This window comes from Arachis duranensis, chromosome 4 (genome assembly GCF_000817695.3).
Source record: "Arachis duranensis cultivar V14167 chromosome 4, aradu.V14167.gnm2.J7QH, whole genome shotgun sequence".
Classification (NCBI taxonomy): Eukaryota; Viridiplantae; Streptophyta; class Magnoliopsida; order Fabales; family Fabaceae; genus Arachis; species Arachis duranensis.
Window position 1 is genome coordinate 5,283,457 of NC_029775.3, and position 14,396 is coordinate 5,297,852.

At 34.8% G+C, this 14,396-nt stretch overlaps 1 protein-coding gene and 1 long non-coding RNA gene across 11 annotated transcripts; both read right to left on the minus strand.

Annotated features, from left to right (window-relative positions):
• Positions 1 to 1,185: 1,185 nt before the first annotated feature.
• LOC107482958 (ubiquinol oxidase 4, chloroplastic/chromoplastic) lies at positions 1,186 to 4,916 on the minus strand. Its single transcript, XM_016103547.3, has 9 exons — positions 4,558 to 4,916; positions 4,275 to 4,467; positions 3,806 to 3,899; positions 3,376 to 3,491; positions 2,683 to 2,791; positions 2,489 to 2,557; positions 2,109 to 2,180; positions 1,966 to 2,013; positions 1,186 to 1,610 (listed from the first exon to the last, which is right to left on the minus strand). Exons 1-9 carry the CDS (start codon positions 4,677 to 4,679, stop codon positions 1,393 to 1,395), a joined length of 1,041 nt encoding a protein of 346 aa, XP_015959033.1. The 5' UTR covers positions 4,680 to 4,916; the 3' UTR covers positions 1,186 to 1,392.
• A 1,431-nt stretch (positions 4,917 to 6,347) lies between these two features.
• Positions 6,348 to 11,795, minus strand: LOC127746809 (uncharacterized). Of its 10 annotated transcripts, none has more exons than XR_008008617.1 (8): positions 11,416 to 11,795; positions 11,236 to 11,281; positions 10,865 to 11,122; positions 10,579 to 10,786; positions 9,857 to 10,205; positions 8,824 to 9,268; positions 8,023 to 8,094; positions 6,348 to 6,462 (listed from the first exon to the last, which is right to left on the minus strand). It is a non-coding gene; the product is annotated as an uncharacterized LOC127746809 (long non-coding RNA). The 10 variants fall into 10 exon arrangements; XR_008008615.1 differs by lacking the exon at positions 6,348 to 6,462 and adding an exon at positions 7,632 to 7,753; XR_008008620.1 differs by lacking the exon at positions 6,348 to 6,462 and having other exon boundaries at positions 7,773 to 8,094; positions 8,824 to 8,923; positions 9,101 to 9,268.
• Positions 11,796 to 14,396: the final 2,601 nt, after the last annotated feature.

Sequence of the window (14,396 nt, forward strand, 5' to 3'; positions counted from 1 at the left end):
TTCAAACCCTCGATTATTATTTTTTCTTCCCGCTATTTTCCTTTTTAATGGAACAGTAATATTAATAGATTATGAATTTTAATTTGTATATATTATTCGGTATAAAAGAGTTTTATATATATTTAATTGTGAATTGAAAATTTTGAGAGAGGAAAGTCAAATTCTTAGTCAATATCATTGAAGTATTGGTGGATTATCTCTACAGCGACTTGGTTTGTTTATTGAACATAACATTGATTAGTAATATTACGATGATATTTCCATGAACAAATATTTATATTAGAAAAAAGTTAACGTTTGATTATATTATTCTAAAACCTATCAGTTTAAAAAATTTGATTTGGATATCAGGCCAAAAAAATAAATGATTTACCTCTTCTAGATTGTGAAGTACAACTTTGAATGATAAAATATCATTTCTAATTATAGATTAACGACATAGATTAATTTTGTGAACTTTTAAATTAATTTTTCATTCTGTTAGAAAAATGCATTTGACTTTCAAAAATACATGATCAACATTCACAGGAGGCAAATAAAAATAGTTTACTCTTTTAGCATCTTCTAAAGCTAGTAGGATCGGAACTAGTCATTTAATCGTGGGGTCATAGTGTGGATTCTAGAGGCAGTGGAGAACCATATATTTATCAAATTGTGAAATCATATCAAAGGATGAAGGATGAGGGGAGATTGTGATTGGATTTAAGTTTGGCATTTGGCCTACCCTGCATGCACTGTTGGTTCATTGCTGTCAACACAAAAGACACAAACCAATTTTGCCGCAAAATTCTGAGAGGTCTTGTTTGATTTTTCTAGTAAATTGTCGCCAAGTTGATGGCCGAGTTAGAATGACAATGCCAACCTAACTAAACTTTTTGCCACGAAATGATTGACAACACATGCAAATTGAAACTGATAAGGATGATAGAAGAATGGAATTATGGAAATTAGGTATTCTCTTTTCATTTCTTTTATGATTACTATTTGTTAGGAAATTGTCTTAGCAATTTGCCATTAGAGAAATCAAGGAATCAATGTTGTTTACTATGTGTCAATTATTTAAAAACCGAATTATATACTACAAATTTATCAATTCTCTTATCTCTGCAATTTCCTTAAAATAAATTTCAGTTGTAAGAAAAGAAAAAGAAAAACGGGTATTGCAGCTGAAGTTAGGTAATCATGTGAGGAGAAACTAAATTATCCGGTTGAGCAGAAAAAGGAAAAACTAAAATGATTATACATTTGAGTATGGAGATATATGGGATACATACATAATGTGTCTGTGGATGGAAATCTATTTCTATTTACTAACTCTAATAATTATTCATTGCCTCGTATAATTTCCTTTCATGAATGAGTTATGTATTTAGTGTGTTTGTGCCGTGTATTTTACTTGAGCTTGGCTGGATTTGAAGTAACAGATTTCTTTAAACAGTCTACTATTCCTTCGCAATCTGCTTCAAGGTTAGAGAGTGCAGCATCACCATCATCATCCGCTGAATCGGAATGCGGAGACCGGAGGTTCCCATGCGTTTGACAGGCCTTCATTGTCTTGCAATGTTCCGCTTCATCATCTCTGATATTTACAAATACGTCGTACAGATTCTCTAGAGGGGGACAATATTCAAAATTAATATATTGTTAATCATCAATGTTAGCAAAGTTCATGAAATAGAACCAGGCCCAAACAATAGAGTGTTGTGTCTGCCATACAATCATCAAAACATGAAGTTCTAACAAAAGTGTACACAAGCAGAGCATGGGAGAAAATTTAAAATCACGGGAAGGGAAAAAATGTCTGACTATGTTCAGAGGCTGAATGATTCATAAATTGAGTGATTAGCTGTTTCTTAAATTGGATTCATGATTTCGTATGGTGAGATTCAGTGACAATAAATGGTTTTATTGGGCAAAACAAATTCAGCATAATAATACATGCTGGAACTGGGTTTGGAGGCTTACCTATCTTAGGCCTTCTAGTATTTGGAATTCTGGACGTTTGAAATTCATCTGAGAAAACATGAGAAGGGAAATGTTAGATTCCATGTACATATTTTCACCCTCCAGTCGACAACCATAGGTAAAAAAAAAAACAGAAAGTTTACCGAACAGATATAGATCACCGCCTGTATAATAATTCACTGCAACCTCAGGAGCTGGCAGTTTTTTCAAATCCTCTGCATATAAGTTTATAAGAATTCAGACAATGATATGGTTATTGAATTACATAAGAGTCAATTTACTACTATTCTGTAATAAAATCAATGTGAGATCATTTATTTATTTATTTATTTGTTCCATTTCTTTTTCGAAGATAAATTATGGTCATTTCCAGAACAAATCAATATAAGACAGAAACTGAAAGTTTGAGGATCGAACTAAAGTTGGGGTTCTGGCCCTAACTCATTATGAAAATATACATAAGAGCATAAACATATGAAATACTAACACAAAAAAGGATGAGAAGAAACTACGACTATCATACCTCCTTGAGCCTTGATAAATTTGTCATAAGTTTCAAATGCATGACTCTCTACACATTCTGAAAAGTGATCTGCACTAGCCCAAACAACATATATCAAATAAAAGACTGGAGAAGCAATTTGTTATGAAAATCCAACCACCAAACTGACAGATGTAAACAGGATTAATATGAAAAAGCAACTACTTAGTACTTACATGCCATTCTTGGGCTTATCGCATACATAAAAACAGTCATTATATAATAAAATATTGCAATATGTTGAGCAAGAAAACGGTCAAACCACCATGCATTCCCCCCTAGCTCCTGCAACCAGAGACCCAATGTTATATAGCATACAATGAAGTATGTGAAATTGTAAATAATAGAATTCATGCATGTGATTGCACACTATAAACTTCCAGAAACTTCGCCCAGAAGTATATGCCAGTTATAAGATATTTTTAGCAAATACTTTCTTTTGAAGACATTTTCCATTATCAAGTTAATTTTTATAAACTACATCTGTGGGTCTTGAATCAATACCTTTGAAGAGTCACATACTACTCTGATTAACTACACAGTTGAATCCCAATTATATCAAGGGACTCCCTTGATCTTTTCCTACATTCACTATGGTCGTTTGATTGAAGCCTTAAGTTTGTCCATTTCTAAACTAAATTCATCAAATATTAAACAATCCATGGAAGGGTGACTACTCCAATTTTGTATAACGATATCTTTTGAGGATTTAACAATAAGATACTAGTTTGGGTTTTATTTTGTGTGTGTGTGTGTGTGTGAGAGAGAGAGAGAGAGAGAGAGACAGAGAGACAGAGAGAGATCTAGAACCAACACACCAGAATAGCTCTAATGCATCAGAAAGAGGCAAAATTATCTCGAGATCTTACTTCCATGATGAGTAAATGATGCATTTCATTCCAACTCTCAGCGAAATGCACTTTCAGATAGTCGGCCCGCCTCCACCAGCCAAAGCTCTCGTACATGTGAAGAACTGACATAAAGGCTGCCATAGATAATTGTACACAAAAGTTAATACCAAATATCTGCAACCAATGCACAGTATATCCCTGTGTTCATAACTAAAACAATACATTCTGCAGTAATTTTCACTAAATTACAGCTCTGCAATTGTAAGTTTCCTAAGAATGATGAAGTTATAAGAAAACAAAAGGGCCATATGCAGGTTTGTTATGTTCATTCTTTCAAAAGAGCATGTAAATTATGTGCAGCAGCAACCAGCAAGGATTGTTGTTCATTAATTAGAGTTAGAGATGACAGCTTCAAGCCCCTCAACAGTTATTAAAGAATGGCACTTACCAAAATAAGGAACCCTGGCAATTGTTTCAAGAACAAAAAATCTTGCATAATCCCGATCATGGTACAAAGTATCAAGTATCTTTATCACAGAATCCTGAAAAATAAGCAAACAGAAATAGACATCAAAACAAGCTTCTTATGTAAAAAGCCACCTCTGTCTCCCTGAGAGGGGATCAGCCAATTCAAGATTACAGCCTCAATATGAGAAATGACAGACCAAGCATCATATTACTAAAAACATTCTACAGAGTATTGATTTTTCATTCTCAAAGCTATAGTATGAATTCTCATTGGCAAATCCGTAGCTTTCAGATGCTATAAACTATCTACCTTAAATTGCCAACTGAATTGAAATTGAGAATACTCCTAATTGAGTACTTGCACACTAACACTAAGCAGTTGAAGTAGAAAACTTAAGCCAACATGAACACAATAACGATATAAACAAAGATAAAGTAATTTGACTTACCGTGAGAAAGATATTGACTGATTGTTCAACCTTGATGACGAATTTCTCAAAGGACGACGACGATGAGCTTGAAGTTGAGTCCCCACTCTCCATACTGGCTTTACCGGCATCATCAAAAGTAGAAATCTTAGAGGGTAAGGATTCTTTCACTTTCACTTTCTCTTCGTTATCTTGTAACATAGTTGCGCGCACCCTAAACACACAAAAGAAAGTTGAAAGCATAAAATCAGAGCGCTTCACAAAACTCAAATTGAAGGAGGATCAATAATCAGTAATCAGGAACCTGGGAAGCGATTGGCGAGTAGTGCAGAGATTGAAGTTGTGTGAGAAGGAAGAAGAATGTGGTGGTGGGGCCTTGAAGGTGGTGGTTGCGAAGAGCGACGAGGAGAGAGTCGTCGCAGCCATGTTTGTGTGAATCGGAGGGAGAGAGATATTAAAAGAGATATTAACGGAAATTGGGAAAAAGGCGGCACCCACAGAGAATAAACGACAAGGGTATAGTTTTGGGGAAGAAGAATAATATCAGTGATGGGTTTGTCGTTTGGTGATGGTTAAGGTCGTTTAGTTTCACGGCAATTCCGGTGTCCACTTCGATGGCATGTCTCCACTCAGCGGCATATTCCGTCTCTTCATCCACCTCAACAGAACAATACGCCAAAACATTGTACTCCTTCGCAATTTGAAGAGTTGTTTCTTTATTTGGAAAAAAAAAAACTCTAATTTAACATTTACTAGTGCATCAATGGCACAAAAATAATAAAAAAAACATTAGATATATCATATATGGTAATTAAAATTGAAAAACATAGAATTAGTATTTAATTAACTTAAATAATAAAAAACTATTAATTAATATTATATATAACTATTATTTAGAATATAATATTCAAATCAACTAAAAAAAAGAAAAATTTAACATCATTACTCAACTTTTAGAATTGATTTAATTCTATAATAATCTTCTAGTGTTCATGTCCTTCAGAATCGGTTTAATCCCAATCTTTTTCTTTACTAAATTACGTTCTCCTAACATTGAATTCATTCATTTTCCTTTCAGAACGGTTTAATTCCAAGGCTAATTTTATGGTGCCTATCAATTGTTGTCTAATTTTTGTCTAACTTATTTTTTATGGTAAGTTTTAATTTTTTTAAAATAATTTATTTTTATATCTTTTAAATTAAATATTAATTTTTAACCTTTTTTAATAAATAGATACAACTTTTTAGGCACTATAACATTCACCTAATCCCAATCTTTTTTAATTTGGCTCTGAATTTTCTATCAAATAAATCCTGAAATATATGCCTACGGCTAATTATTTTGTTCTTCAAAAACTGCATCTCCCAATTTATATGTTTCTTGGCTTTTATCCATTCAATTATATTCTTATTATCTAACAACAACTTCAAATAATCAATTTTGACATGTACAATATTTACCAATAAATAAATTTGCAGTATATTTTCATTAATTTTTTTTGTACCATATTTTTCATTATGTACACCACTTTACCTTTTATTTTAGACTATTTATCTTTATTAACATGATCCTTTTAACACTTAATAGTACAAAATATTCAAATCCAAACATGAAGCAACATACTATTTCATTAAAATCATTCATAATAATTATTGTAGGGAGCCAAAAATAAAAAAAATGTACTGAAAAAAGAAGCAAAATAAAGAGGAAAAATTTATTTTATATTCCATAAAAAAATGCTAAATAATGGAAAGAAAAAGAAATCAAAATTGAATAACAATAGTTAATAATAATAAAGAAATTGAGTTTTTAAGCTTAAATCACTTGTAAAATTTCAATGACCCTACCATCTTCTAAAACTCTTTTTCATCCATAAGAATCACTGCCTTAATTGAACAAAGTATAAAACCAATCATTGCACTAACACGAAAAATTAAAATAAAACAATAATTATTATAAGATAAAGATACATTACTCGAAATTAATCCTATTTTTTATTTCTGAGTAGTGAGTACAATTCAAAATATACCTAATCCCAAATTATCAAAATTAAACTCAAACTCAACTACATTCATAGTCTGTCTGAAAATTCGAGTGCTAAGCAATCTTAAATATTTTAGCCAATTAATCAAATAATAATAAGAAAATCTGAAAATAGAAAAAAAATAAAAATAAGGGTGATGGATTAAAAGATTCTACAGTAACTTCCTGAAAGGAGAAAAAGAAAAAGGTTAGAACCAACAATGATATAAAGTACCATTCAAATTGCAATAAATCTAGACAAAGCAAAAGAAATCAAAATATCAAATTTAGAAAATGAATACATGAATGCCTGAATCATATGTATTTAGCTAATGATTGTAGCAACCAAAAACATGTAACAAACATATAAGCTAAATTGAAAACAAATTAAAAAAAAACATGCATAGCAAAGCAGATTCAGAATAGATAAAAAGTAACAAAGCGGAGAGAGTAACGAAAAATATACTATTAACAACAAAGAATTAATCTTTAGGAAAGAAAAATATACTTTCATAAAAGAGTTCCGCTAGAGAGCCAATAGGATATTTGTACAATGTGTACAATGAGCTATTTATTTAGCTCAATATGAGTTAAAAATAAAAATTACCCACAAAATAATAAATTTAAAAACTCTTATTCAGTTAATTCACATCAAATTTCAAATTTCAAATTTCAAATTCTCTAATTTCAAATTTCAAATTTTTAAAAAAATTCCGTTAGTTATTTCAAAAAAATAACCATATGAAATCCTCCAATATTCTCTTCTTTTTCAATCCACAGCCATCCCACCTTCATCAATAATCATCCCATTTCACCGTCGCTACTTGGCTTACCACACGCCACTCACCCTTAATAAAAATAACTATCCACTTAAGGATAAAAATAACCATCCGCATACCTAATGAATTGAACATCTAATATATTTTAATTATATATAACTAAACTCAATCCAATCATAATAATCATCTACATAAAAATAAAATAACCATCAACATACATACTAAAATGACCATCCTAAATTGACCATTAAAATAGAAGAAGAAGAAGATAAATAAATAGAAGAAACTATTATTGTGGTGAAACATAGTTTTGAAGGATTAATTATGACAAAAACGGCACTGTTGTGAAGCATAGGGCTCAAATCATGAAAGAAGCTAACCATGCTTGGATCCGAAGAAGAAGAGTATGGTGGTATCATCGGTGAGAAGAGACTTGAAGGAATGGGAGAAGGCGAAGGCACATCGGAGGAGATGAGGACGGTGTCGGGAAGAAGGCGCACACCGGCTACGACGGAGGCGCTGGATGTCCGGGTTACTGCGGTATCGTTAGTTCGACCCACACAATATGTGCGTCCTCCCTTGGCGGTGGCCTGTGCAGCAACGGCGCCAGTCGGAACAGTGTCGGTGCGATTTCCGATGGCGGCTAGTGACCGTGGCGTTAGTGTACCGACAAGACTCCATGAGAAAGGCATAGAACGCTGACAAATTGTATTGAGAGAGAGAAGTGAGAGAGGGAGGTAGTTTATTTGTTTCCAAAACCGACGCATTTAAATTTCAAATTAGAAACTATTCAAAATTAATTAGTTGCCTATAATTTAAAATTAATTAATTGCCTATCAAATATTTTAAATTTTAAATTAACCTCATTGTACAATACCTCTATTGTCTCCTCATACTTTCCCTTCATAAAATCAAATAGTTGGTCGGAATATAAAATGGGAAAGTACTAACATATAACAAATGATACCTGATGCAATAAAGCTATATAAATCAGCCATCGAAATCAAGCAGTAATAACCTCAACTTGTGACAGAATCATCTGCACCTTTCAAAAATTTGGGAAAAACTGAATTAAAAGATAAGAGAAAAAAGGCTGAAAGCCTAAGACTAATGCTAAAACTGTATCTGGATGAAACACTTCTAATCTTCAAGCTCAACAAAAATGAGTAACATACTAAAAAATATGTTTTAATTTCAGCAACGTTTTAAAATTTTTGCCAAAGTTGCATAAACATCATAGCATATACCAATTCATTTACTATATCATATATAGAAAACGTAACACACTTTCATGTGTGTGCAGAATGGAAATGCAATATTGGACGATGAAACAGATCAAAAGGGAATGGTAGATTATGCATGGGACATGAATAAATTGCTGTAACCAAGTTAAATACTGCATTTTAACATTCATTTTCATGTAGCTCACTGGTCTCAAACTCTCATGGTTTTCAAATTTTATTGACTAACATTAGTTTTGAATGTGGAATCACCAAAAGAAGCCATTTAGATAAAGGAAAAATTAGTAAAATTGTGTGTTGAGACAAAATGAGTTAAGAGTCATTCTCCTATATCATATTACACATAGAGCATTTTGAAAGCGAGCCATCCCAAAAATACTCGTTTTTAAATGAAGTTTAACATGGTAAACCAAATAGGCATGCAAATGAAGCACCTCATAACAACAATGGATATGAAGTTCCTTTAAATTCCTACAACCAATAGGTATACCAAATATAGCACCATCCCCAAGGTTTGAGTAATCTACCTGTTGAAGAGTTTATAGGAACTCCCATCCTTCTCCATCCTGGAGAAGACCAACATCAACAATTCTTTGATAGTAAAATAATGCCAACTCAATAAGACGTCTGCCAATAGAAAGCCGAGCTTAGCACCACAAACGAAAAATAAACAGAGAAACACACATAGCAAGCAATGAAAAACTTGACCAAATGTAAATATAAAGAGGCCAAACATGTGTGCCATGCTTCCTTATGTTGCCTATTTATTAAATGGTTAATTCATTCCTTATTTTACATACATACTGGCAAGATCTTTCAATGGATTCTAGCCCCAAAGCTCGAATATTGTGACATCCATTGACTTCAAGATGTGCAAGTTCCTTGCATCCGGTAGCAATTACTTCCAAACCCTTGTGACTTAATATTAGATTCCTTAACTTCTCGCATCCATTACCAATGGCAAACAAACCCCTGAAATTAACCATTATTCAAAGAAAGGATATTGCTAACTAAAGCAGGAAAAAAATGATAGAATTCTTGGCAGAATCCAAAATTTAACAATCGGAGACGTGAGGAAAGATTGTGCAATTGCAATTGCATGCAACACTTAAGGGTCATGGAAATGGAGCTAAATAAACAATATAGCTAAGCTTATCTCACTAAATGTGCTTGAACAGTGTCAAAGCAGTATCAACATTATAAATAACATGTTAAATCATATAATGATTGGTTGCATGATAATAGTTGAAAGACAAAGCATCATATGGTACACGCAACATGGTTAATAATTTAATAAAAAATAGCAGCATTCGTTTACATATATGGTGCATTATTTTTAATTTACAATCTTCGGGATCTGATCATTCTTACTTATAGTTTCATTCTTGACTATCTAGTTAAAAACAAAACCAGAAAACTTGTTGTCTCCACTTTCTTTATATTTTTCATTAGAGTAATAACTAAGAATGCAAGTCAGAACATAGGGTAGAAAAGGAACATTCCAAAATTCTAAAGAGAAATGGTATATTAGCAATACAAAATTTATGTCAAAGAGCATACATCTTGTAATGATGATAGCAGTGATTGCATATTGGTTTTTTGTTTTCCTACAGCTCATCTTTTTATCTGAACATCCATACAATCACTTAGGTTCTCTGCCAAATCAAAATCAAGTCTCACCAAAAAAATTATCATCAACTACAAACCCAATCAATTAGTGAGACTTTAAGTAATAAGCCAAACCGAAAGTGTGATCCATAAATCTTACAATGACAAAAATAAAATACCTATAAAATAGATAATAAATCATCAGTAGTTCACCTCATTAGCAAGCTTCAAATACGGTATACCCTTGTAAAAAATTCAGATTCATCATTTATCTAATGCATTTGGTCTTCAATCCATGTCCCTGGAATTTTAAACACATTATATAAAACTAAGAGACATGAATCATAAGATAGTACTTACAATAACAACAACAACAACAACAACAATAATAATATTAATTTCATTTTATTACCCAAAAAAAGAAAGATTAAATATAACTAAGTGCTATTATCCATGTAAAAAGCAGGTTCAGGTGAGTAATTTTGTATTAACAAATGATGATTATCTTTGGCTCTTTTGGAGCTTATAAGAATAAAAGGAACTCCCATTTTGAAGTAGAAGTGAATTGGGCGTTGTGCATACAAAAGCAGTTATACACAAAAATGCATTACGAACCATAAAGCTATCACAAATACTAACTGATGAGTGAGAAAGAGAGAGATAGAGAAAGTGACCTGAACAATGGAAAACTTCAACATCCATTCACGCTTGAAAATGTAACGCAAACCAAAAGGTAGACCAATGGAAGAACCCTCAACTCTACCCTTCCAATCACTCAAAACCCGTCACTCATTGCCCTAACGTAGTGGAGAATGCCGCAAAGAGCAAGAAAACTAAGGAAACCTTGGCAGGGGCATTCCTTGCAAGGTCTAACTGCATCTTCTGCAATCGAAAGAGAAAAATTCGCAACATTGAGGAACATATTGGAAAGAAAAAACGGAGAAGAAATTAGAGTATTACCTGGTAAGGTAGAGCATCAGAGAACTGCTCGAGTCGAAGGTACATCTCACTAAGGGATTGGCAGGTAGGGAGCAAGTCCTTTCCCAGCAAGTATTTTCGCAGAACTTCGTAATTGATTCAGATTCAGAGCCGTTTGAAGGCTTCGAAGTATCTCCTCTGTTCCTGTGAATGTCGCCAATGACGTTGACCCAACGCACCTCCTTGCGGCGGTTACCCTGAGCCTAACGCTCCGGTATGCGCTTCCTTCAGCTTTGAGTCCTGGAACGGCATCACTAAATGACTCAGAAAGGTTGTCCGGTGACAAAGAGATCTGAGACGATGAAGAATAAGAAAAGAACAGAAAAATAGAATCAGATAAAGAAGAAAAGAACCCTTCATTCTCTTGCTCATATGCAATCCCTTGATCTATTGACGACCCTGAAAAGATGCCAGCACACATTATTAAGCAACAAAGCAAGATGTAAGATATGGCATGAAATTAAAGAGGGATCGCTGAAATGTAGATTCAAAAAAATAGAATATGAAAAATGAGGTGGAAAACGGTAACGTACCGTCGCTGGTGGGAGAAGGAGCAGTGGATGGCTTCTGGGTTTGAATAGAAGCTTGGGAAGGAAAGGGCGATAATGAGAGTGGCAAGCATGATATCCGAAGAAGAAGAAGAAGAGAGAAACAGAAATAGATAATGAAAAAAAACTGAAGAAGATGAAAAAGATAGAGGTGGTGAAATTGATGAAGAAGAAAGAGGAGCCGAAGAGAAAAATAAAAACAAAAACAAAAACAGAAATAATTGATGGAATATATTATTCTTTTTTAATTTTTAACTTTGAATTCAAAATTTGAAATATGAAATTTGGGGCATTATTAATATTAAATAATGACATTATGTACATGAATGGTGATAAATTTATGAGAGAGAATATGGCAAGAAGGATATAAAAGGCTGGTATAAATGCCGCCGAACCTGCCTCTGCCTCCTCTTTGGTTGTATACCTTGACCCATTTCACAATGTGCTTTAGTATGTACAACTGTTATCACATTCTCCTTCTTATTCACCATCGCGATAAATTCTACGGCGACCAGTCAAATCCATACTGTTTTAGACTCCTCCACCATTATAGTCGCCGTCGCCACCGCTTTTACCTTCGTAACTTTTACCACCATCGCTGCTGTCCCTTCCACCGCGACGACTTTCTTGAAGGTTGGAGCCATCGGGTACAGTGACATCAACTGCCTTCAAATTATATAATCTCCACTTTCAGGGGGGATTAGGAACAAAAAGAACTGAAGAAGAAGAAGAAACTAAAAAATAATATCAGTGAACGGAGAAATGAACTGAAGAAGAAGACGAACCAAATGTGATGATGAAAAAAAGAAGAAAGAAAAATAGCAATTGAGACTGGAGGGAGAACGCAAATGATGGGTATGAATAGCTTTTTCAATTTTGATCCTAAATTCAAAATTCAAAAATTGAATTTTTGTGTTCAGTTGTTGTATTGTGGCAAGTGACAACAATGACACGGGGTGGGAAAAATGAGGTTCATGTAAGAGGAAGGAATTGATAAATCTATGAGAGAGAATATGGCAAGAAGGATATAAAGGCCGGCATAAACGCCGCCGAACCTGTCTCTGCATCCGCCTCCTCCCTGGTTGCATACCTTGACCCATTTCACAATGTGCTTTAGTATGCACAACTGTCATCACATCCTCCCCCTTATTCACCACCGCGATAAACTCCAGGGCGACTAGTCAAACCCATGCTGCCTTAGACTCCTCCACCATCATAGTCGCCGTCGCCACCGCTTTTACCTTCGTAACTTTTACCACCACCGCTGTCGTTCCTTCCACCGTGACGACTTTCCTGAAGGTTGGAGCCATCGGGTACAGTGACATCAATTGCCTTCAAACTCTATAATCTCCACTTTCAAAGGGGGATTAGGAAAAAAAGAACTGAAGAAGAAGAAGAAACCGAAAAATAATATCAGTGAACGGAGAAATGAAGTGAAGAAGAAGACAAACCAAATATGATGATGAAAAAAAAGAAGAAAGAAAAATAGCAATTGAGATTGGAGAGAGAACGCAAATGATGGGTATGAATAGCTTTTTCAATTTTGATCCTAAATTTAAAATTCAAAAATTGAATTTTTGTGTTCAGTTGTTGTATTGTGGCAAGTGACAACAATGACACGGGGTGGGAGAAATGAGGTTCATGTAAGAGGAAGGAATTGTTGAGAATGATTCTAGAGCATGCCACGTTGGATTTTCACTACCGAATAAACCTTGTTTTAAAGGATAGTTATAAGATATTTTAATTTTGGGGCAATTTACACAAATAAAATGATTAACATAAAATGTTCTACAATTATAACATTGGCAAACTCCAGACGCAAATAACCAAGTTGGGTTGGTCTAGTGGTTAGCTCACTAGTCCGCTTAAGCAAGTGTCGGGGTTCGAATCCCGCCTTGTGCATGCAGCAACCCATTGGCCAGCGGCAAACCCTTAAATGGAGCTCAGTACCGCGACGGATTAGTCCTTGACCTGCCGGGTTGGGGGATACCGTGGGAAACCAAAAAAAACTCCAGACGCAAATGCAACAAAATCAATTGTATGTAATCTGCGACACCCTCTAGCAGAACCCAATTACACGTAATCCACTACACCCTGTCACGGAGCGGTTTATGACCAAATTGATTGAAAGCATAATCCGCTACACCCTGTAGCGGATTATGAGTAGAGTGGATGATTATATATACCTGTGTAATAGTAACAACCCATGATGCAAAATGCACGAATTGATACAAAATGTAATCGTCATTTGCAATAAGTCGTACGAAAATAATAGCCACCAGGCATTAACAATAACAAAAAATAAGTTAACTATATCAGTCATACAAATATAACTGTAACAAGTCATTAACCCTAACAGAAAATAAATAAGTCATAATTCATACAATGATAACGGTCGAAAATAAGACAATGGGCGCTACTACTGGTCACCATCAACATCATGGTCACCCCCAAATGGACCAAGTAGGTGTGAGCCTGTGCCACATTGAGTCGGACGCCTAACCTTGGCCGTTCGCTGATTTCCGGGTGGAGCCTCCTGTAGCCCAACTCTAAATGCAGATGGTGGCGTCCCCCCCATGTCGAACCAAGTGTCATACGGGCTGCCTGCGGGCTCATTCAGGTCGACCGGGAGCTGGGTCTCAAGAACCTGGGACGGCACATCCGCTGGTTGTGGCCTATACTACGAAGGGTCAGATGGGCCACCTGGAATCGGACTCTGGTACTGATGAACGTCGTCACCCCGTATGATCTTAGCAAAATCCGCATAGAACTGGGGTCCAGCCAGCTGTTCATACCCTGGGTCGAACTGTCCGACCGGGGATGTTTTAACGACAAGTCAACCGACCTCTTCAGGTCAGGGTTATCCGACCTCTTCTCAAAGAGCTCGTCCAAATCACTAGGAAAACCCAAAAAGGGGCCCAAATAGAGGAACCCGACCCAAATCCAAAGGCAGTCCAAGCCTATAG